Source organism: Denticeps clupeoides, chromosome 19 (assembly GCF_900700375.1).
Source record: "Denticeps clupeoides chromosome 19, fDenClu1.1, whole genome shotgun sequence".
Classification (NCBI taxonomy): domain Eukaryota; kingdom Metazoa; phylum Chordata; class Actinopteri; order Clupeiformes; family Denticipitidae; genus Denticeps; species Denticeps clupeoides.
Genome location: NC_041725.1, coordinates 2,674,874 through 2,699,438, shown reverse-complemented (window position 1 = coordinate 2,699,438; position 24,565 = coordinate 2,674,874). Strand labels below are relative to the sequence as shown.

Genomic DNA, 24,565 nt, shown 5'->3' with positions numbered 1-24,565 from the left:
CAGTTTTAGTTAAAATTCATTTTAATATATATAATGTATATAATATATATATATATATATATTTATACATTAAGTTAAATTTCTGACACCCATTTCAAGTGGCCTTCAGTCACTGGATCTCCTGTGAGCTCAGGGAAGCCAGACGGCTGTAGCGTCCAGCCGACCCCCACTGGGGGGACAGCAGTTGGGGGGGAGAAACGGAGACTTCCTGTGGAACTGGTGTTGCTGGCCCCAGGCCCCTGTCCAGTGGTGGGTTTAAATATACAAATACTGATATGCATAAAGAGCTAAAATTCGGCCTCTTCTAAAGGAAAGAGGGGGGGGGGGTCTCTTGTACAGAAATGCAGCATAACAGTGGGATATTTTGCAATAACTTAGTTGCGGAATCAGTCAGTTTGCACACAGGCAAGGTTCGTCAGCGACCAGGTCAGAGTTCACAGGTTAAACGCAGGGCTCTGCAGCTACTGTGCCGTGTGATCATTTGCAGCGAGCCACATCACAGTTAGGTTTTTCTTGGGGTTTTTCCCCCTCATGTTTGTTGCCTTGTTCTTGAAATTGAATACAAAAATGCATTTTTTTAGAAATGTTGTGGTTTTTAAAGCTACTCGTGGAGCAAAACAGTGCAAGGAATAGAGGCGCAGCGGTTTGTGCCCCCTGGTGGCGACTGGCTATAAGAAGGGGTTTGTGGAGGAGCTTGCTGTTGGGTATGGTCCAGCAGGTGCCCCCGCCTCAGAGAGAGAGAGAGTCAGAGAGAGAGAGAAACTAAATTCAATATGCTTGTACCAGTGGCATACAATCATTCTTTTTTTTTTTTTTTTTTTGGTACCAACTTACCAGGAAAGGATTGCTGGCGACCGGAGTCGCCATGGATTGACCAAACGGAGTTACCATGGGCTTGGGCTGAGCAAACGCTGCAAAGCCTGTACCAATGCAAAAAACAACACTGAGCGCCAACACAGCACAACAATACAAAGAAGAAAAGAGACTTGTACACAACTAGGGCATATCGCCCATATGAACCAAAATTTAAATCTACATTTTTTTTTAGCTAAATTTTTATCCAAACCACCTCCAAATAATACATGAAAACATAGATTTTTATCGAGAGATCACCCAGCCCAATACACAAACCTCTCTCTCTCTCTCTCTCTCACACACACACACACACACACACACACACACACACACACACACACACACACACACACACACACACACACACACACACACCATTGGGTTGCTCAGGGTAGGCCTGTGTTTGCGGGAAGGCTTGTCCTGGGAAGGGCTGGTGGAAGTTTCCACTGTAGCTGCTGGGCAGGTTGTAGGCAGTTGTGCTCCCAAATCCTGCTGGCATACTCATGGATCCTGGACCAAATGAAGCTGCACACAAGCAGAAAGATGAACACAGACTACAAATAGCAGGGGTGGTAGTTTGGTGGACAAAACACTCACATATAAACCAGAAGACCACAAAGTCACAGGTTCAAACCCCACAAGACACTTAACTGTCACTACTGATTGTAAGTCGCTGTGGATAAGGGCGTCTATTAAAAAAATGTAAATGTAGCAACACACACAAGCATGTCAAATCCAAAGTGCACAGCCACCTGCTGTTCACTGTGCTCAGTATCCTGGACAGAGGGATACAACAATCACCCGCGATCTGACACATGAGTGAGTTTGTTCAACGCGGTACTCATAAGCATACCCAGAGATCTACAACACTACATCATCGTTTTACCACCCCTGAAATTGAGAAAGTGAAGTGATTGTCATTGTGATACACAGTACAACACAGGGTGACAAAAAGAAATGTGTCCTCTGCTTTTAACCATCACCCTTGGTGAGCAGTGGGCAGCCATGACCTCAGTGGCACCTTGGCGGATCGGGATTCGAACCAGCAACCTTCTGATTACGGGCCACTTCCTTAACTGCTAGGCCACCACTGCCCCACCTGAATGGCACTCGCAGATTTTTGAGAGGAAAGGTGGACCTCGCGGCGGGCGAAGCGAATCCCTCGGACAGACAGAGCGTCACCTGCCCACACTCTGCCATTTCAGCTGCATTCGCCCCGGTCCCGTTCTCCCCATCCCAGCGTCTTCTGCCTGCAACCCCAACGCCCCAGTGGGTCACCAGCACTCCTCACTGACTGTCTCCAGCCAACCCAGCATATTTTCCACAGCAACCCTGACATTAACCAATGGAGTAGAGTCTGGGGTTGCAAAATCGTGATTTCGGTTCGACTTCAACCTCCTTCCTAAAGGTATACTATACTATAATAGTATACAATGTGAGCACATGAGTTACATCTCACATCAACATTCTGTACGAAGGGCTAGTCCCTCAACTGTCCAAACCTCACCTTCAAACCACATCGACAGCCAGAAATCGCCAGTCCCTCCTGATTCAGCAACACTGTAAGCAGTCGATGGGGAAACCTGAACTGCTCCACCCTCCCGCAGCAGATGTACTGATCTTTAGGCATGTAATCATATACCATACAAAAAACAGCACTCCTGCTCCCAGATGCTTCGTAAGAGCAAAAGCTCAGCCCAGGGGGACAAGACTCAAGCTAATGAGGAAGACACCCACCACAGGGCAAGAATTGTCAAACTGAGCTTGGTGGAATTTTTTGGAACATTTTGAAAAGACAGCAATGTAAACTAGAAAGCAGCCAGTCAGGCTCAGAGCTCCTAGCTGCTGATCCATGAACCTTATTCTAAGCGATTCTGAGATCCAGGATCAGCAAAAAAGGGCAAAGCCACACCACTCTGGAACAAGACTGGGTGGGAAAGTAAGCATTCCCATCACAACCCTGTGCTGAAGTGGTGCTGCTGTGGCATTAAAGTTAAAGGTCAACACATGCACAAAGGAACTGTCCTGTGGCGTCTAGAAGCACAAATACAGCCAAGCCAGAAAGAAAAGAGAGGAAGGGGGGAAGGACACCTACCAGAATGTTCTTGTAGGACGCCCTGCCCATAAAGGGCTCCTATCAGGCCTGCCTCATGCGGCAAAAAACAACCAGACAGAACTGTGAGTGCATCTCTTGCTCTCTCTCTCACACACCACACGTGTGCAGATGGTGTGTAAATGATTATGATTATGCAGTGCTGTAGGGTGTTAATGCGTGTGTACGCTCTAGCTATCATCACTTCAAACGTTTAAATTCAACACTTTATTCATTGAACGTTAAAATGTCTGTGTGTTAGTATGAAAGATGAATAAATTACAACATGCTGAATTAGTGTTTAGGATCTAAAACTCAACTGGACCCACCTGCCGCAGCTACCGCTGCTCCTCTCCCATTGGATTGGAACGGATTACTGGTGGGAGCTGCTGCCGTGGCAACAAATGGGTTTGTTGATGAACCTTCAAGAAATGAACAAATAAATACTAAATAATACCTTGATGGAGCAATGTTAATTGTAGGCAAAAGGTGTTCCATTAGGACGTACCTGCAAAGCCCTGCTGCATGCTGGGTAATGACTGCTGAGGCTGGGCTGGGGAGACACCAGTGACTGCACCAAACACGGTCCTACAGACAGATGGCAACAAACAACAACCGGTGAGATTTTCCTTTAATTAGCAATTCCGAATCATTGAAGAAAAAGCGTCAATTAAAGCTAAAGTGTCCATCAATCAGTGAATCAGACAGAAATGCCATGCCCTTGACCTACCCCTGCGCTGAGCTGATGGTGCTGAAGCCACTAGTTGGGGGTGCAGATGAGCTGAAGACATTGTCGAGTGCAGCCAGAGCAGCGTAGCGGTCACCACCCAGCCCCCCAGTCTTCACATGCGGGGGTCCTACACTGGCTGATAAAGGTGCAGAACTCACCCCACTGGGACCCGAACCACCTGCAACGTTCATTCACAAACACGGACAGTTAGGGCAGCGCAGCTCAAGGTCACCCTGTGCTGGATTCAAGAGACAAATAGGTGATCTAAATATACAGAACCCCAATTTTACAATTAAAACATAAGCTTAATTCATTCAGGTACTGAAAAGTAAATCATGTTTAATTGGTACACAATGTAACTTGGCCACACTATCCTAGCAGTGGATAAAATCTGCAAGTCCCCAGAGACATTTTACTTCTTCAAATGATAAACTTTTAAGGCCTATTTTAAACAGCTGCTCTGCTTCTACAAGAAAGAAGTCACAGTTCAACAGAGGCCACAATTTTAAATTAAATTCACGTTTGAACAAAGGCTGAGACATTTCACAGGACATCCAGTCACAGGAACACATCGTGTAACAGTAATAGTAATGGAAACATTAAATAATAATTTAATGGTAATTCCTTGCAAAATATCCAGTCAACTACATGTCCATGTATTTGGACGGTCAAAAATAATAATCTTCATGAAAGAGTTTGATGATTACACCAAAAACTATATTTAAAAGTCCCCTGACATGAATTTGTTTTGCTTTTATATTGGTCTTGTTGGTCCCCTAATACTGTCTCTGAAGTCTCTTTCCGAAATTCAGCCTTTGCGCAGAATTACAGCCACTTTGAGCCAGTCCCATAATGTGATTTTCCCATGATTCCCCCAGTTTAGGTGTCTGTAGCCTTAAATGCTACAGGAGGAGAGGGCGGAAATGACCATTCACCATCATAACCATATCATAACCATTCACCAATGCTTAGACAGGAAGTAGTGTCAGCGTTTTTCTAGAAAAAATAAAATTAACGTGACAGAACAAAAAATAAATAAATAAATAAATACATTTGTGCTCATTTTGCATCCAATCACTGAGCAACTGCAATCCTTTGCATGTTTGGAAGCCATGACCATTGGCGGAGATAATGTTTTAGGGGCGGAGTGGGAAATTCTCAGGGCGGACAAAGCATGAGAAATGGGAGGTAACTTCTCCCCTTATGATTACATAAGGGGACAAATTCCAGATCTGATCATCCAAGCTGCCGCTCTCTGAACAGCGAAATCACCAAACCACCATTTGTAGCCACTGCAGGACCATAGACAGGCTACTCGTATTATTGTTAAGTAATCTCATTAAGTGAAAGGGGGGGACTTTCAGAAGCATAGTTGTTCTTAATCGCTCATAGAAATATATGAGTAATATGGGAGTTCTGATTATCTAAATAACTAATAGACAGAATGTATTAAAGTTTTTACCAAAATATTGCAAAGCTATTTCTTATGATGACTAGGCAGTCTGTTAATTCATATCACTAGGACTGACAGAGTTCCTTTATAAAAGAGGATTTGACCCCTGAAAATGACAGGAATATGGTGTAGTACAGCTCCTTTGATGGTTCACTGCTACCTTGCTCAGTCTTGGTAGAGCTGAAGATGTTGTCCAGGTCCGCCAGCGCTGCGTATCGGTCAGCTGCAAAAGCGGCGCTATCTGCGGCAGACTTGGCCCCGCCTCCAGACAAACTACCCAGGGTACCAAAGTCTGCACTGCACGATTTCGGGAAGTTGTCAAAATTGGCAAAATTAGCATTAGCTAATCCAGATGTGCTACCTGAGTAGAGAGAGAGAAAGAGAGAGATTGATTTTAACACTAGAAATGAGGGCAGGTCCAGTCTAAATATAGAGAACCAGATTCTGCAACTGACGTGAGACAGGTGTAACACACACACACACACACAATTTCACCACATTACTCAAGTCCTCACCAGCTCATAGCTCACAGCTAAAATAGATGATTGAGTGAGTAAACATTAAACGTGATACTGCGTGTGCTCTTCGAAATGGAAGAGCAGTAAAGGCAGTGAAGTAAAGAAAAAGCCCTGCGTTTAATTGTATATTTAACGACGCTGTCCTTTTTATTCCTGTAGGTGCTTCACTGCAACTTGAATTTATGAGTCAGGCATTCAGCAACTTTAAATTTGCTTTGTTGCCGGGTTAAATAAGGATCTGGGTCACAGTAACGCGTTGCATCTGCTACAGAATATAAAACACCACCCCCAGAAAAAGAAAAAGCAGCATTTATTTCAGATTTGATGGACTGAATCTGTCTGCACAAACATATGACAAAAACTAATGATTCAAAAGGACAGTCATTTGGACATCAAAAACTACCACGTTTTCACTTCAAAAATGATTGAAACAGCTCAATAGATGTTTATTAGCTAAACATTAAGAGTTTTTATTAATCCTTGTTAAACGATGTGATAAACCTACACTTGTCGTCTGGGGGTGTAACACAGATACATAAGATGCCCTCAGATAAAGTTTATCACCCTGAAGCATGACGGGGCGGATCCTCACACACAGAACAACGGACACTAATGGAATTATTCCCAATGGGGTCAACTGTGCTGTTAAAATGTAACACAGAAGAAATGCATAAATATAAAAAACACAAACAACACAAACGCACACAAACATACAGTAAGACTTACTGTATATGGCCACAGAGGGCAGTGCGGAGCTGAACTCCCCAACACTGCGGCTGGATGAGAGCACACTGAATGCTGCAGACAGTGACCAGCATAGACACAAAAATAGGCAGAAAACAGAACAGAAAACAAAAGAAGAAGCGGAAAAATGCAAAGTCATTAGAAAAGAAAAGGAAAAAAAAGGTGTGCCAAGCCACACAGCGAATCATGAATCATGATAAATGACACACACAACATATAAACCTCCAGCCTGCTGAAGATCACAGACCAGACAGAAACTCCCGCAAATCCAGAGCCTTAAAAATGCTTTAATTCACGTCAGAGAAAATGGGGATTCCCTCTATTTCATGTAATTTTCTCTATAGTGTCAGGGACAGAAATGAGCACACCTGACATACAATAATCTGGATTAAAAGTCCAAAAAAGTGACTAGATAAATAGAACCCTGTAAAGATGGTGTTTAATACGACATTAAGATGGTTTAATGTTCAGTGATGCTTGTTGCACCTTGATGACAAAAAGACAAAATAGTCTTTCTTTCATCTGAATTGTGATTCCTGTTGAGTGTAACCATGCAGAAAACAGGAAAGGTCTGATTTCTAAGATTTCTAAGGTCTGATTTCAGGACACCAGGAGTATGAAAGTGATGGGACTAATTTGAATTGGACTGGTGATGTTCACAATCACTGCCCTACAGCTGCAGTACAGTATGTCTGTCCGGGGCAATCAGATAGAAAGATCAGTCACATGACAGAACTTGGACGAGAAAACAACACGACTGCAACCATGTCTCTATTTGACGTGATAGTGATTCCGGCGTGGGACAGAGGCTTATAGTAAGCCTACATAATGCCTTTTAGGTCCACGAGTCCGTTAACATAAACCAGGGTTCTTACACATTTTTAGTATTTTCCATAACTTTTCAATTACTCCAATGCTAATTTTCATGACCATATGTTCTCTGAAGTTTTAAACTTGTAGAAGTACATTTCCACAGTCTTACAGGAACTACATGACTTCCATAACTTGACCGTGTGTTTCTTGGTGCTGGTCCCCAGCCGGGTAAATCTTTGTGCAGACAACCGGACCAGTCGGTCTGCTGTGGCGACCCCTAACGGGAGAAGCCAACATTTGGTACTAGAACATTTTAAAAAGCTACCCTGAGACATTAAAGAAGAGCCTCTTCCCAGGTATGACGGCCCCTGCTCTTCATTTCTAAATCAGAAAACCAATGACTTCATCAGCTCCTAACACAATGGCAGCTTTGGAGAGAGCAGCCCTGGAGGGCTGAATGACACTCATCTGAGCAGCCAGGGGAGAGGGAAAGTGGGCCAGGACAGGAGGGGGAAACAGAGCAGTGACAGAATAAATAGAATTGAAAAGTGAAGTAGTATGGGCTTGTACAGGAAACACACACACACCCTAAAATGTTATGGTAGAGGGGAATGTGTATGATTCTGTTAAAGAATGCATGTGTGTGTGATTATGTGTAGTATTTAAAAATGTGGGGCACAGTGGTATTTTGTACCACACTACATGTTTCTGAATATCTGAGAGTGCGTCTGTGAGTGAGTAGGGTACCTGAAGGGGGTGCAGAGGACAACTGGGCAGGGGCTGCAGCAGCAGAATTCTCAAATGCATCGAAGTTTGCAAAGTCTGTGTTAGCATTAGTATTCTGTGCTGCTGAGACCAGGGGAGTAAAGAAAAAAAAAACAACATAGGACTGATGGAGCATGACTGAAGATATGCAGATACACACACCAATGACTGACTGATGACTGGTGGTTGCTATGTACATGAAAAGCAAACCAAAAAGCAGAGTTTGAAAAGCCCATATTTATGAATATGTTCATTCATTGAAAAGAAAAAAAAAACTATATGTGAGTAGCTGTACAACCCATCATGCACATGGGGAGTGTTTGCTAATGCCACTTTAACAAGATTAACAAGCCCATTAGAATAATTGAATTGAAGGTTTGCTAGCAGCCATAGTCCCTGTAGCAGAGACTATGTACAACGGGCTTCAGGAGTCTATAAAACAGAAGAACAAAGGGCCTCTGACACACACACACACACACACACACACACACACACACACACACACACACACACACACACACACACACTGTGCGTTGCAAAAGTATTGGGCCCCCTTGAACTTTTCCACATTTAGTCACATTACAGCCACAGTTATTTATTTGTAAAAAATGTTAGGAATCATGTATGATTTTCTTTCTACTTCTCAAGTGTACACCACATTGTATTGGTCTTTCACGTGGAATTCCAATAAAATAGATTTATGTTTGTGGCTGTAATGTGACAAAATGTGGAAAAGTTTGAGGGGGCCGAATACTTTTGAAACCCACTGTATAAGCATATACATGATGTCACTGATTAGTGAATGTGTGTGTGTGTGTGTGTGTGTGTGTGTACACTATGGAAGTACCTGGATGACTGTTGAAATGTGCAAAGTTAGCAAAACTAGCTGAGACAGAGTTTGAGGTCTGAGTAGGCAGGGCTGCAAATATGTCTCCACCCAGGTCACTGAGGAGGTCAAACTTTTTCTCCTGAAACTGCTGGTTCATCTGCTGGGCACGGCTGGATACAGGAGACTGAGAGAGACACAAAAACAGCACAAAAGTGAATGAGGACAGTCTGAAAACAGGTGTAACTCTTGAATGGGAATCTGCAGAAAAGCAGGGAATGAAATTACAGTGTTGCCTTGATCATCTGAGACAAGTTAGTGAGAGATGTGTTTTAATTATCTGCTGAAAATGGATGCTGGGGAGGTGAAACGGAGGCTTTAAAAACAGAGTTCTTAAACCCGCTCGTTTCCCTGCACATTTCCTTTCATACTTAGTCTAGTGCTCATACTTGTTGGGTCGAGCTCGGGCCGGGTCTAACTTTTTAGGCTCGATTACAGCTTGACGTGGGAATCTTGCTGGTTCAGCTTAATCAGCAGCTTTGTGTCTGGTTCGAAAAATCTACATAGAGTTTTAACATAACACTATGCATTCTTACGTATATAATAAAAGGTGTCACTTCATTGACAGTAACCATGTACCTGGCTGGGTGTTGCCTTATTGAAGTGCAGGACTGGTGCTGAATCTCCCAGCAGGGCCTTGAGTGGCCGAACCTCTGGGGTGCTGCTGGTGCTGCTGGCCGAAGAGCCGGAGATAGAGGCATGAACTGAGGCCACAACCTTCGCCTGCTCTGGAGGAACAAACCTGTCAGTGACAGAGCGAGATATAGTCTCATTACCACAGAACGGAGTAGAAGAAAAGAAGAATGTGGGACTTTCAGCTGAAGGGTATGGAAAATGTTGCCAGAATTCCCTCCTGCAGGGTGTTCCCATAATATGAAATATTTAATCACTCCTCCAGGATAGACCTCAATTACTAATAAAGGTTGTTTGAAAAATGTAACATGACCAGTATCATAAAAGAATTAAGATATCAACAGTAACAACTACATGATTAAGAATTTCAGTTGATATTAAAATAATGAACTATAGGCTTGCGTCAGAAGAGGCATTGCAGTATTAGATGGAAGTGACACCATAAAGTGAAAATGGAACAGAATCTGTTGGTTGATCCTAAAACAAATGATCCAGTTCAAATCCCTCTGTTCCCGCCGGCTGGAGCTCTCACCATCTCTTCTTCTCATATTTCTCCTGCAGGAACTCCTTCACTTTCTGAGGCTCCCGGAAATCCGGTACTGCCGAGGTCCTGTCATCGTAGAGCCCCAGCCATATCTGTTTGCACACCTGTAGGAGGAGAAACATTTCATTAATTAATTAATTGGAGAGAAAGAAAGACAGAAGGAAAGAACGAATAAAAGGCACACATATGCAGCATTAATAATTAAGCTGTCCAATTCGCTGCTGGCAACTAGGTCACTGCTCGCAGACGAAATCTGAAACCTCTCAAGATGCTGATGTGCTACTGAGCCAGAACGCAGGAATATGGGACAAACGGAACAGAGCCACTATGGCAGGGCAACGCGTCCCCCATGGGCGTGAAAGAAAGAAGGACCTTCTTACAGAGACAAAACTAACATCTCACTTTTCCCTTGTTCAAATGATCACACACAGAAAGCAGACTGAAAGTAACTAACTCGATCACATTTACATTTATAGTAGTGCTGCACGATTAATCTAATTGCAATAGTAATCGCGATGTCAGTCTGTGCGATTACATGAACGCAAAAAGCTGCGATTTAAAGGATTAGTACATGGATTGGATCGGCAACATATCCGATCCATTCTCTCATTCTCTCAAAGTTTGCGAGCTGACTGAAGTCTCACTTCAGTCGGATGTGACGTGTTTGGTCACATGACTTTCGATTCGGAGACATATGGTTAGACGCCGCATGACGCGCTGCATCGTACGTCAACGTCGCCGCCATATTGCAATAGGTTCTGCTGTGACGTGAAGCACATACATGTCTATGGAGAGAAGTACATAAAAATGCCTCACTCTTGTGCTGCTTGGGGCTGTACAAACCGCTGTACGCTCCAAACCAGATCCCGGGGGATTACATTTCATAGGTAAGGCTGGACGATTGTTTTGAATATATTTGGCCATTATAAAATCCCGTTTTATAAGTCTTATCCTTAGCTAAGCTAGGCTAAGCTAACGAAGCTATGCATTCCTGTGTTCCAGTCAGCCTCCAAACAACGTTTTGGCTAAACGTAGGCATTAACTATTTAGACTGTTCTTTGCTGTTCAGTTAACTTCTCAAACTTTGAAGGTTTCCTAAAGAAATTCACCTCAGTTTACAAATCTTAACCTTAGCTAAGCTAGCAAAGCTATGCATACCTGTGTTCAAGTCAGCCTCCAAACTAATTTTGGTTAAATGTAAGAACTATAATACGGGATTTTATAATGGCCAAATATAATCAAAACAGTTGTTTAGCCTTACCAGGGTTTGTCGTTCGACAGTAATGTAAAAGAGTTCTTTGTGATTTATTTAATTTTGTAGAATATTATATTTTGAAAGCACTGGGCATTTCAGGTTGTTATAAGTAGTTTGTATGTTTCACTTTGAAATTAAACATTTCACTATTAGTATGCGACTTTTCATTGACACAAGCAAGTGTCCTTTATCATATCGCAATCGCATATCGCAATATAGGTATTTTTATGCACTTTGTCTCCATAGACATGTATGTGCTTCACGCCACAGCAGAGCCTATCGCAATATCCGACTGAAGTGAGACTTCATTCAGCTCGCAAACTTTGAGAGAATGAGAGAATGGATCGGATATGTTGCCGATCCAATCCATGTACTAATCATTTAAATCGCAGTTTTTTGCGTTCATGAAATCGCACAGACTGACATCGCAATTACGATTGCGATTAGATTAACCGTGCAGCACTAACTGGGAGGTTATGCTAATTAGCGACACCGGGCTAACACTGCTTGTCCAAATATCCGTGGTGATTCGTGTAGTTTAGGCAGCTCCGTGTCAGTCATGTAGTGGCGGCTTGGGACATCATATCTGGGCTCCAGAACATGGAGGAGACGCAGGAATCCCACATTTTCTACCTCCGAGGGTGGCTGGTTACTCATTGCAATGTACTCGATAATTGCCCGTGTTATTTTCACAGCACTTGGATTGATTTGTCATCTTCATTCACTTTGAAATAGTTCCACACGTCTGACATGTCTAACCTCGCCTTCTCCCCGCCCTACACGCCACTCAAACAGACATTTCTCAGACCGTGTTATCGGTCCCCGGTATTGAGGGACTTTTAACGAGTACTTTAGAAAATGTGGTATGGAGGCCGATACCAGGAATCGGTGAATCCCTAATCGCTGCAGATTAATTAGGTTCAATTTATATCGCAATATGAATTTTATGGCTTATCGCACAGTCCTACCACAACAGACAAAAAAAATTAAGACAAAATTCAGTTTCTTATTATTGTGAGGGTAACTCCACAAACGCTTGGATAAACATGAGTGGGAGACAAGGAACAGACTGGGAGAGAAGAGACGAAAGGAAGCAGCCGTGGTGGAGCACAGCTTCCAGAAGATTCCAACCACCCAACCAACCACAACACAGAGAGACACCCTGACTAAATAACCATGACAACAACTCTCCCCGGAATGTCTCCAACCTAATAACTTTCCATCTTTCACTCAGTCGGTCCCCGGAGACTCACAGGAGCGCAGCATGGCACAGACATCATACTTCTCTCATGCAAGTCTCCTTTCACTTTCTCATTCCTTCAATCGATTTCTCATTTCTCCTCCCACCTCCCCCGAGACAGAACGCACTGAGCAGCGCTCTCCCACTTTACACGAGAAACCCCAGAAATAATGTCCTCTGACTGACACACACACAATCTGTAATGCTTAGAAGTGACTGGCAGTTGAAAGCAGGCCTAAAGGCTGTGGCTCAGAACACTAACCAACGGACAGTATCAATTCTGGTTTAGAACAATGCGTTAAAAATGAACCAGCAAATAACATTTTCGAAGCATATTATCATATCATTATCCCTAGACTTTGTAAACGACATAATGCCATACTGCTTTCTATCCCCCTCAGCAACTCAAACATCTGCACTCATGTGACTTCTCATAAATCCATTAAGAAAAGCCTGACATCATTAAAAAAAATTTAAAGTGGGGCTGCAACTAATGACTATTTTGATAGTTGACTAGTCATCGACTATAATCGATTAGTCATTAACTCATTGGGCTTTAAATGGTTCCTATTTAGTTACCAGCTTTTATATTTAGCATAAAGCTATTTAAAAATTATGTTGAGGACAGGCACATTAGAAGCAGAAAAAAATTTCAGGCTCTTTCACAGTTTATTCATACTACAACATTGCATTATTTCGGGACAGGCTTGCTCTCTTCTCAACATATTCCTTACCATTCCATATTCCAACATATTCCAGATGGGGGCTCTGATGGGCTAGATGTAGAAGAAATGTAAAAGAGAAGATCTTGCCACAGAGTGGGAAAATGCAATTCATTTTCCTTCAACTACCTGAGAGGGTCTTCCTTTTTGGATATTGCTGGCCCTGTGAAGAACATCTTAACTTCCTTTATCACCATTTCAATGTTGCAAATAAGCATCATCTTGGCTTATCTGGGACCAGAAAGTGTCCTAGAGCTTAGAACGTTTAATATACAATGATGTAAGGCTTTCTTCTACCTGTTTAAAGCTAGAGCGTGGGGTATGGCTGAACGATTTTAATGAAACATCTAAATGCGATTTTTGCAAAGTCTGTTCAGTGTTCACTATATTATATGTATTACAAACTGAAGCATTACTGCACATGGGTGGTAGTAGCCTAGACTGTAAGACACGCGCCTATGAACCAGAAGATCCAGGTTCAAATCTTACTTCTTACCATTGTGTCCCTGAGCAAGACTGTCTTAGCGCCCATTTTTGTGTTTCATCATCTGACGCAAAAGATTCGCAAAGAGGACTGAATAATTCCAAACGATCGTGTGCTACAGCCATTTCTTTGAACATAGTGATCTCTAGGTACTCAACTCCCACGTGACTCTCTCCAGCCTCACGATTTTGATGGATTCATTTACAAATTTCAACCACTTCCTGAACTTTATTTAGTCTGCTGCATGCCCCCTGAGATGGACTGATTCACGTTATATGAACTCATATTATATGTTCACCGGAGTGGCGCCATCCGCCTACGATCTGCCCAGTCGGCTCTATCACCACTTCTGCCTACCTCCCCAATGCTCCAGTCTCTCGCCCACTGACTGTCTCCAGCCAAACCAGCATGTACGCGAAGGAGTCTTCCTGACATGGAGTTGTGTCAGGGGATCGTTGTTTCGGTCCTTCAGCCCCAGTGTGGGGTATTGCAGACATCCCAAATCTGCCGGAGGTTCTGAAAGTCTCCCGCATATTTATATCGGCTCCCTGACGCCCGCAAACTCAATAAATATAAAAGCATGGTCACAAGACAGCAGTGTTTTCATTGTGCATTCAAGAGACGTTGTATATGTAGGTTTAAAGAAGCCAAATGTAAGACCTTTTAAAGGCCACTGTCATCATATTTAAGAAGCAGCATCGTTTTTCTAATACAATATTAGATGTATTTTATCGTAAGTAATATATTATTATTTGATATATTTACCCAGCCTTGGGACCAGCATCAAGAAACATATGGTCTCAAATGAGTCTCCAGTGGCTGGCTTTTGTATCCCTGTTTGGTAAGGGTGAAATATAATGACTGTGGGGGGGTGCAACATCCCATGTGCCCAGGGGAGGGTAACCTGCCTGAAATGAGTCTTTGCAGTTTGGGATATCTGTGTATTGCTGCACTATTGTGGGTGCCTTCAAACAAAGATGGAGGAGAGGTTGATTACAGTGATTACAATGGAACAACTGAGCAAACCAATTGTACCATTACATCCCTTTAAAAGTGTGAGGCACATATTCAAACTGTAGTACATCCTAGTTCATTAAATGGAGTGCGGAGCTAAAGTAAGCAAATCGGCTGAAGAGTCTGGCATCAAACCTAAACTTGTAATTCAGATGCAGACCCTGCTGTGGACAGACAGACTGATTTTGATCCTGTCCCAGCAGAAGCAGACAGCCAGTGACCGCACTGAACCACAGTGAAAGCGACTCCCCCGGACACGTTTGCCCTTCCAATGGGGTGTTTACTAAAAAGGGACAGCAATCCAGAGCGCTTGTAGCTCTTCAGTCAAGATGCAATAAAAAGTCTGTGGATAAATGTTGTCACTATGGTGATAATGGTGAACTTCAGTCACCCCTTTAACAAGGTCTTCAGTGAAATGTCAGGTTGGCTAGTTCCTCTCAAAATTCCTGTACTCAACAACTGTACTCAATCCGCACAGGGCAGCATAACTGCATATTAATAAAGCCAAGAAATCTAGACTCAGCCTATTTGATCAACATTAAAAAATTACGTTTTGTAAGCAACCCAATTATGTTCACGCAGAAAAAAAAAAAAAACCTGCCAGATTTCACTCAAGAAATTTCTCTCTCTCTATTTTTTTTTTATCAGTTTGCAGGACTCACACAATGACCTAATTTCTCAAAGGTGCCAATTTGGGGGAAAAAAAAAAAAAAAGAAAAGAAAAAAAAACTCCCAAGCAACAGACACATATTAGGAACATATTGTATTCTAAACCACAAAATAATGAAGGGCAGGGCCCGCCTGATTTTGGTGTTACATCACCTGACTGCTTCATTTAGTACGCGAGTCTGAGGTTATTTCCCCCCTAAGACAGGCGCACCAGTGTAACCAGTACAAGTTAGTCTAGAGACCGGGTTTGGGTCAGAATTGTTCTGCCTTAACCTGCATTTTTTAATTTTACTGTCAAACACAAGTTTTCTAAAAGACACCAAGTAAACACAGTGAAATGTAAAAAGGGAGCTTGGGCTGATATCAATTTGGCCAACGGGAGATTTTTTGATTATACTCACCTACCGCAGAAATATCAGCTCGTCGTGAAAATGACAAGTCGCAGGGAGCATAACCACACCTACTGTGTGAAACCGTACCTACTTGTTGCACGAGCCGTTGGGTTTTGGGGCGAGAGCGCAGACGCAATGGATAAAATAAAGTAATCCACTGGTCACAGCCCACTTCCGGGTTTATTAGCTCATGTGTCAGTGCCCACTTGCACGATGGGATCCGCGTCGATTAGGCGTGCTCCAAGTGCGCCAGGGTTAGGGTTAGATTTACATCGTGACATTGTGACTTGGCCCAGATCTGGTATACGGTTATGCTATATGTTGATTTGTCTGCTGCAGTGCCTTTGGACATGTTACCATTTCAAAAACATTGAAATTTACTTCAATCAAGAGACTCAGGACAATTCAAACACACACACACACACACACACACACACACACAACACAACAACAAGAACAGTTTCTACCCCAGTGCCATCAGGCAATTCTACACACAGTAACTGTAGGTCTTAACATTATGCACTTTACTTTAAATTAATCATGCACATTCACTTTTTGCGTTGGAGGGCTCTTCAAGTAAGAATTTCATTGTGCTCTGTACTTTGTACATATGACTATAAACGTATCAAATTATATGGAAAACTATTTTATTCCGATATATGAATTTTATGCCACTTCGCACAGGCCTAAAAAGAGCCATTAGCAGCAGCAAAATAAAATCACACCAGCAGCAGATAAATATCTCTCCCTAACTCGTTATTTTTATCTTTAGAGTTTACGACAGTGGTGGAGTGTTGTGAAACACAGTGGCAAAGTGACATCTAATTACTCCAGGTGTCCAGGCACCAGGTGACCCCACCCAGCGGGGTAAATAAACTGTACAGCATAACCCGAGTGACTGTGTAAACTGATCTCAGACCAGGAGCTTTGCACCTGGCCTTACCTCGTTCCCGTGCTTCTGTAGGAAGTCGATTTCCTGCTGCGTGAAGGTCGTCATGGAGATGGACTTCACTCTGTGGGGAGGGTTCAGGCCCCGCCTGTTGACAGAGAGGGAGAATGAGAAAATTAGCTGACCCCAAAATCCCAGATAAGGCACTACAATCGAACCCATTAAAGAATTTTTATTCTAAACGTTCTTGTGTAGATCATGAATTTTGACAGTCCAGTGTTCTCAAATTGTATAGGGAAAGATGTGATCACAATATCTGCCAGCTTTTTGCTCACTTGAAGGTGACCTGCCATTGGTGTGGAACATTTTCACATTAAGATCATATTTTTTAAACGTGTAAATAATCATAAATTGATGGTCGTTGTGAGATTTCTGTAATATAACAGGAATACAGCGACAACTCAGCTGACAGTTCACCAGGCTGGACCCTGCTGAGCTGCAGGCAACAGTGAATGTGGGACAAGGGCAGCAGTGAGACTTTGAGGGACGTGGGCTAGAATTCACGTCTTAATAAAAAGACAAAAGAAAAGCAGCATTTACATATTACACATATTTTGATATTATTTTGTGAAGCTAATAAGAAGTAATTACGTGGGTTTGTAGCTGTATTTTTTTTTTTTTTACAGATTGCAGTGCAGAATTATGAACCTTCTTTGTGTGTGTGTGTGTGTGTGTGTGTGTGTGTGTGAATGGCTTCATCCTGCTCATTTCCACACTTCCTGCAGAATTTGTATATAGGGATGATATAACAATGCAAGCCTCATCCTCCCTGCATCAGTCTTCCGTCTCTCATACTCTATGCTGGCAAGAACTACCAATGAGCTGCCAAATTTCCCTTATTTGCCGACACATTCGCACAGAGAACAGCCTATCCAAAGACGGTAGCCTGAAACAGAGCACCATCCCCATTGCACCAAACCAGCCAGACAGATCACAATGAACAATTCTGTGCACTCACGAAAAAGCGACAGCACACAGTATCCCGCAGTATTCACCGTTTTATTTATTTCACAGTGACGAGACCACAAATGTACAACCTGCCTTCAGTAAAAACATATAAAGAGTGTTATATTGTAAGCAGCTCACATGGCACATGTGGACGAGTGTTTGAATGTAAGAGTATACAAAACTGCTAAATTATTCACTGTATCTGCTTTGAACCACTACTCACTAAGGGGACACACACACACACACACACACACACACACACACACAGTGTGTCACCTGTTGGAAGATAATGTAACAGACACTGGACACTTTTCACACAGAACAGTGTCAATGACGACTGCAGGCAGTTCCCAGAGTTCCTGTCTACTCTCCGCGTTGTAAGGCGGGCACGCAGGCGGGCGGTGACCCGCCTCTTTTCATGAAAAGCCCTGAGGGCCTTTCAGCAGTTGGGATAAAATAGTTTGTAGGACATATAGGACTTCCGCATCTACACGGATAGCAACAAAGCTACTTTTCTGCCTAACTAGGACGCCCTCCACCGGGCCGAGTGAACAAGCTACTGCAGACAGTGGGAAGACGCTGAGGGTTCCGGAACGAGCTCCGGCAGCCACACAGAGAAGCAGTCAGTGACGCTCATTAGCATGCAGCTAGCAATCTAGGACAGAAACCACTGGAAACACACTGATCACAGCTTCAAACTTCACAGAATTTCATATACCTACACCCCCCCCCAATGAATGAATCTCTGTAAATTTGCCAGTTAAAGAGGACTTCCATTCACCAAGGCACTGCGAGTGGATTCACACAGGACTTGACAGAGGTTGCGGGGTTTGAAGTAGACCCGTGCACGTAGTGAGGCTGAATATGACGTGTGTGTGAACAGCACGTGATAACGGCAGTTTACCAGGGACCCCAGGAAAAATCTCTATAGCTTAAAGGTCGGGGGAAACGTCGGTATCCTGACAGAGAGCAGCGTGTCTGGGTTCTGCTCGAGATCCGTGTGTAAGTAGGATAATCCACTTCAAGGTGTGTGTAAAGGGATTTTGCTCCCACTGCGCTACCTTGGAACCAGACACTATTAGGAAATGATTCAACAAATTTCATACTGCTATTACATTAGGATCTCTGCTTTATTACCATCACTCCACTGATTTGACCAGCTCAAGAGAAATGACACAAAGCATAATTATCAAGGTCAGCACAGCCGCTTCTTTAAACCGGCGGCCAACCAAATTGCCAGCCAACCCATAAAAGTCTCCAGTATTCAGCATTTTTGTGATGGTTCCGCATTGCTGCTAAAAAGTATTTCATTATAAAGTATGAATTATCACCATGCCTGCAATGTATTTTGGTATTAGTGTTGTGTAGACTGTTACTGGTTGAGTAAAACCTCACCAATTATCATAAAGTGTAAATATGAGTAGCAACCCCAGTATTAAACATTTTTAAAGCAAAGTAATCAAAAGGTTGCGGATTCAAATCCAAAACTGCCAACTGAGGTACCGTCCACACTCACTGCCCGCCGGGCACCTTTCAATGCTGGCCACTGCTCACCAATGGTGATGGTTAAAAGCAGAGGTCACATTTTGTTGTGTCACGGTGTGCGGTGCTGCAGTGTTTCACAATGACAATCACTTCAGTTTCACTTAAATTTTACCATTTAATTTACCATGGTGTATGTATATTCTACAAACAGGACTGGAACGAAATTAATTTCTCCATATTTAACGCAAAAAAATATTTTCTTTTAGAGCAGAACTGGGCCAGTTGTTCATCTTCAGGTCACAGCATGAGATCAGGGTAAAAGGACCTGCTTCAGCCCAACGCATCCAGCTCGCACTGCAACCATTTAAAAAGACCCAGATACATGCCTCTGTGTGTGTGTGTGTGTGTGTGTGTGTGTGTGTGTGTGTGTGTGTGTGGAGCCAGGATCCCAACGGAGATTCACACCACAGCAGGAAGATATTTGGAGAGAAAGCAGAAGTAATTACACAATAACAGCTTAAAACACAAGACTTCACAACCGAGCAGAGATATACAATCACATGGTGCTGCGGTGAAGCAGGGTGAGATTTGGGTAATATTACAGCCCTTAAGGGGAGAAACTCAAAAACAGAAAAGCTCTTCCCTCTTTAGTGGGTACATGCATGAACAAATCAATCAAATTCAACACGCACACAACACAGTCATCATTGCTTCAACAGGAAGTGAAGTAATATACTACTACTTTTTTTTATTTATTTTACAACAAAAAATTTAAATGAAAAAGGCTAGACTGTAAGGATTGTAAAGAGATTTTATAAACAGTTCAGGCCTCACTTATATCTTTAGAAAATTAACTGTTTTTGAAAGAGTAACATATGTCCATAGCAAAGTCATCAACATATAGCATAACCGTATACCAGATAAAACAATATCTGGCAAATTCTACTGAAAGTGGACTTTCGGTCACACACATAAGGCCAGTAAAATACCAGGAATTTGTATGATGCGAGTGGTTCTATAATGTTTTATATAATCATTTTCTGTATTCAGATGTAAAGTTTACATAAAAAATATAGTCAGAAAATATTTAAGTAACACTATGATTGTTCATATTTTATCATGAAGTCCCTCCAGGATTCCAAGATGGCATTTTTTGCCATTTATACCATGCAGCCCTATTCCTGAATCTTCCATCACACAAAATTGAAGAGAAATAATGCTCCAATGGTGTCATCTGTGGTGAAGAAGGGGATCTAAACTGGCCTGAGACTGCAAACAACGCACAGCGCAAACAGCCTACAACTTCTCAGCTATTCTGGTCAAACTGGGTTTAACAGACCTGAGGGGATAGAATCTCAATACAAAGGAACAGGAAAAGCCGAGGTCCTTATACAAAATGAACCTGTTCCAAAAAAGTAAATATATATAAAAGAAAAAGATGCACTAGAATGTAAAACGGGTTCCAGGAGGCCTATTATTATTGCTGTTGCACCATTTCAGCATTTGGTGACCAACTAATATAAATAAAGTTATATTTTGATACTGGCAAATACACCCTAGGGAACATGTGTCAAACTTGGCCGCATCTCGTGAGACCACTTTGTATAGATCTGTTGTTCAGACCCAGTGATGTGACGCATGGACTGCATCCCATAATGCATCCCAACTTGGCTGACAAACTGTTTCGCACGGAGATTTTGAAGCACGAAAATAAAAAGAATTTAGAATTTGCAGTCAACGTGGACACTGCTCCTGTACAGTTTCAGCTGCAGTGTAAAGATCACGTTCGGCAAGGCGACTGAAGTGCGGCATTGTGGGATCTATAGTTTGTGCGTTGTCAGTACTTTGTGTCCATAATCGTGGATACGTTTGGGGGTGATCTCTGGGCAGCGAGTTTGACACCCCTGCCCTAGGGTCACACAAGAGAAACAGGCAGCAGTGGCATGGCAGGTAAGAAAGCTTGCGGGTTCAAATCCTGAATGGCCAAGGTGCCACTTAGGTCCCTTTGAGCAAGGTAGAGTGCCCGCTCATTTCATGGCGTCCCACTGCTCACTAAGTTGATGGGTTAAATCCAGAGGACATTTCACTGTCTGCCACTGTGTGCTGTGCTATATCACAATGATAAAAACAATCACTTTCCATGAAAATTACATTTCAGCTGTTCCATGAAAGCATTTCAGCTGTTTTTATATTCAGTGAACTGTAAAATATTACAATATGTACAGTATCACAATATATCGTAATATAAATGTATCCATGTACCCATGTATCATAATACGTATTGATCCTTGCCAGGTAATTAGCATAATAAATGACCTCTAACCTCCATTCCACGGTCACGGTACAGGTATTACAGCTCAGTACCTGCAGTCATATGGAGGAAATGTTTTTAATGTACATTGTTCTTAATACCTCACACTTTATTCAATACCAGTTGTGTTTTACATTTGCTGAATGGGGCATTCAGAGCAGTTTATCTTCATCATCACTCGCGACCAGGTGAAATTTGAACTCTGCAGCTCCTGCATGCAACTCGAGCAAGATTTCGGGGCATGAGTCTTCCTCCCCAGCCTCTACGGCATGATGTGTCACATGTTTGTGTCACATTACATTAAACAACCAATTACCAGTGTGTTTTCTGACCAGGGGAGATATTAGAGCCCTGCAGGACACACAGGAGACATTCATTTATTTTTATTTTTATAATTATTAAGAAATTATTAGTAAATGCTGCAGTTAACAGCCATTTATTGGAGATGTGGGTGTCTTTTTGAACACAAATTCGCCAGAACATAAGTGGTTGGTTCTGAACTCCTCTGATTGCAGCAGATACCAACAGAAAGACATGAATTTGGTTTTATTTCTTTGATGTTTCTGGACCTGACGTCAGTAGGCTTTGATATGAAGCTCCTCCTCCTCTGTGCAGGCATGGTGACATTATACAGTCAGGCTACTGTCGCCGTCCGCGTCTGAGCACCGAGCCAAAGCCAAGGACAAGGTGTGCAGTAAGACACAAGCTGGACTTCAGTCCCATATAGAAGGACACCAGGTTTAGAAGAGCGAGTTGGACACACACCACCTAGATAAGTACACAGTGTTATACACACATACCAGACCGCACTCCACAGCGCAGAACGTGCGTTAGAGGGCATGTAGTCTGACTGATGTGCATATTACATCACAATAAAATGCTTGGCTCTGATGGGCCTTGAAACCATGTGGTCATTCCCATTCATTCCCATACAGTGGCCTAGCGGTTAAGGAAGCGGCCCCGTAATCAGAAGGTTTGAATCCCAACGCGCCACTGAGCAAAGCACCATTCCCACACACTGCTGCCCGGGCACCTGTCATGGCTGCCCACTGTTCACCAAGGGTGATGGTTAAATGCAGAGGACACATTTCGTTGTGTCACCGTGTGCTGTGCTGCAGTATTTCACAATGACAATCACTATCTCAGATTTGGCTGAAATTTTTCCAAAAGATTCATGCACTTCCCAATAGGAAACATCCCACATTTTAGCTCCCAACTCCTAATACCTTTAGACTGAAAACTTTTTGCAACTAACCTCAGTACTCAGAGTTTTCTGGGGAGCCACGTTGAGATTTCGTATCTAGAAAAGTATTTAAACTAGGTCCTTCACATTTAAAATGTTTTAAATTTGCCACCAGTACTTGTGAAATTTGGACTTTTCAACAAGCGCCTTTGGTTTATCATAGAATCCTGGGGGTTTGAATTTGATCTCTGGTAGCATATTTGAAGGAGTGTGAAAATGGCCATTTCAAAGACAAAGGCTTGATATACACGCACATACACCTTCCCATACATGCTATGTACTTTGTATTCACGCTTAAAAATAAAAATATATACATGTATTAATAAGTTGGGCGCCACACCGGCTATAAAGCACAGCTAACAGCACGTCAGACAGGAAACATGGACAATTAAAACCCGAAGGCCCAGTTCTCATCAGAAAGGTGTAAAAAGCGTAGAATGTCTGATTCCAGGACCCATTGTGTTTTGGTTCTGGGGGTAAAACTAAGGTAAGGAAAATGAGAGAGGAAATATTACATAGAAACATGAAGCAACTTTAGTAAAATGACAGACAGATGAAAACTGACGGACATGTTTGGACCCAAATTGAATTTTTTCAGCCTCGACTTGACAGTGAAGCGTCAGGCTGATTCCGCGTACAAAATAAACGAAACATTCTCCCAACGTTCGCTCGCAGCCTTAAAACAACGAACGTTGCACTTGCACCGTCTTCTTGGTCGCGGCCGGGCCTGTGTTGTAAATTAAGATGGGGGTTACGTTAGGGGCGAAAACATCTAACGCTAATCCCAAATCTGTCGCTATACAGATGCTGGGTTACACAACCACGTCAGCTGACAGGCTGGACACGCTGCTGACAGCGAGGCGGGAGTTTTCGTCACACTTGTGCTCGCCCTGAACGGACTCTGGCCGGCAGGGAACACGAAGTAATGCCGCCTGCCCGTGGTGGGTAGTCGGGATGCGGCAGCGACGCGTGGGGCTTCCCTCGACCAGACACGCCTGGCGGGGCTCACTATCTGGCAGCCTCACCACCCCGTGTTAGCGCGGTGAGCTAACAGGAAAGGCAGCGCCGCCCCCACACCCAGAAAACCAAGTGTTCGGGGACGGCTGCGGAGGCAGAGAAAAGCGCACTGACTTGAATGAAAGAGCGGGGAGGTCGCTTACAGGACACCGGAGCAGGAGGTGCAGACGAAGGAGCCCACCGTCATGTCGGCGTAGGTCGGGCCGCGCTGATCGCAGTCGAAGCACTTTCTGTTGGGCGGCGAACTCGCCATCTCCCGCAGGAGCTTCAGGTGCTTCTCCTCCTGCTTTCGCTTCGCGCTCGCCGCCATGGCTGCAGTCGGGAGAATCCGGCGAGGAGCTGCTGAGGATTGAGACCGGGCGCCGTGGCCGCTTCGCGAACGCCGGCTTCCCGACTAGCACCCGGGCGGCCCAGAGAGAGAGAGAGACAGCGAGCAACGAGCAAGCCCCGCCTACAACGCGGCGCGCCCCGCCCACAACTGACCCAGTTCACAGCGGGTCACAGTAGTTACCGGCGACACAACTAGTAAGTAGTCCAAGACGCGTCGCTGTATGTCCTTGCTATATATGTTTGCTGGATGCAAAGTTATTATAGGCTTTTAAAATATATATTATAATTATATAAGCATCCATACACGTTACAGTAGCATTAAGACTTTAACTGAACAAACTTCAACTTTAGTATTTATATTTTAGCTGTCCTTTAGCGTGGTACATGAAGCATGCTAAGCAGACATAATAACTTTCATTACTAAATGGAGTAAAGAAGCGGGAGCTGAAATTAGGGTCACCGCTGCCAAAACA

At 43.3% G+C, this 24,565-nt stretch overlaps 1 protein-coding gene across 9 annotated transcripts; it reads right to left on the bottom strand.

Moving 5' to 3' along the window:
• Window positions 1-3: 3 nt before the first annotated feature.
• agfg1a (ArfGAP with FG repeats 1a) lies at window positions 4-24,192 on the bottom strand. Of its 9 annotated transcripts, none has more exons than XM_028961264.1 (15): window positions 23,906-24,192; window positions 16,753-16,846; window positions 10,022-10,137; window positions 9,436-9,598; window positions 8,818-8,983; window positions 7,953-8,054; window positions 6,375-6,446; window positions 5,291-5,491; window positions 3,678-3,855; window positions 3,456-3,535; window positions 3,277-3,369; window positions 2,951-2,998; window positions 1,231-1,380; window positions 835-920; window positions 4-728 (listed from the first exon to the last, which is right to left on the bottom strand). In XM_028961264.1, exons 1-15 carry the CDS (start codon window positions 24,070-24,072, stop codon window positions 669-671), a joined length of 1,776 nt encoding a protein of 591 aa, XP_028817097.1. In that variant the 5' UTR covers window positions 24,073-24,192; the 3' UTR covers window positions 4-668. The 9 variants fall into 9 exon arrangements, with proteins under 9 accessions (XP_028817097.1, XP_028817098.1, XP_028817105.1 ...); XM_028961265.1 differs by having other exon boundaries at window positions 7,953-8,051; XM_028961272.1 differs by having other exon boundaries at window positions 23,944-24,076.
• Window positions 24,193-24,565: the final 373 nt, after the last annotated feature.

Bases quoted from the DNA above. Each gene is read 5' to 3' on its own strand.
- agfg1a (XM_028961264.1), bottom strand. From the start codon at position 24,072: ATGGCGGCGAGCGCGAAGCGAAAGCAGGAGGAGAAGCACCTGAAGCTC. The intron at 6,447-7,952 runs GTACCCTACTCA...CACTGTCTGCAG, and splicing joins GTCCTCTGCACCCCCTTCAG to CATTCAGTGTGCTCTCATCC. The intron at 3,856-5,290 runs GTAGCAGTGAAC...TGAACGTTGCAG, and splicing joins CTCTACCAAGACTGAGCAAG to GTGGTTCGGGTCCCAGTGGG.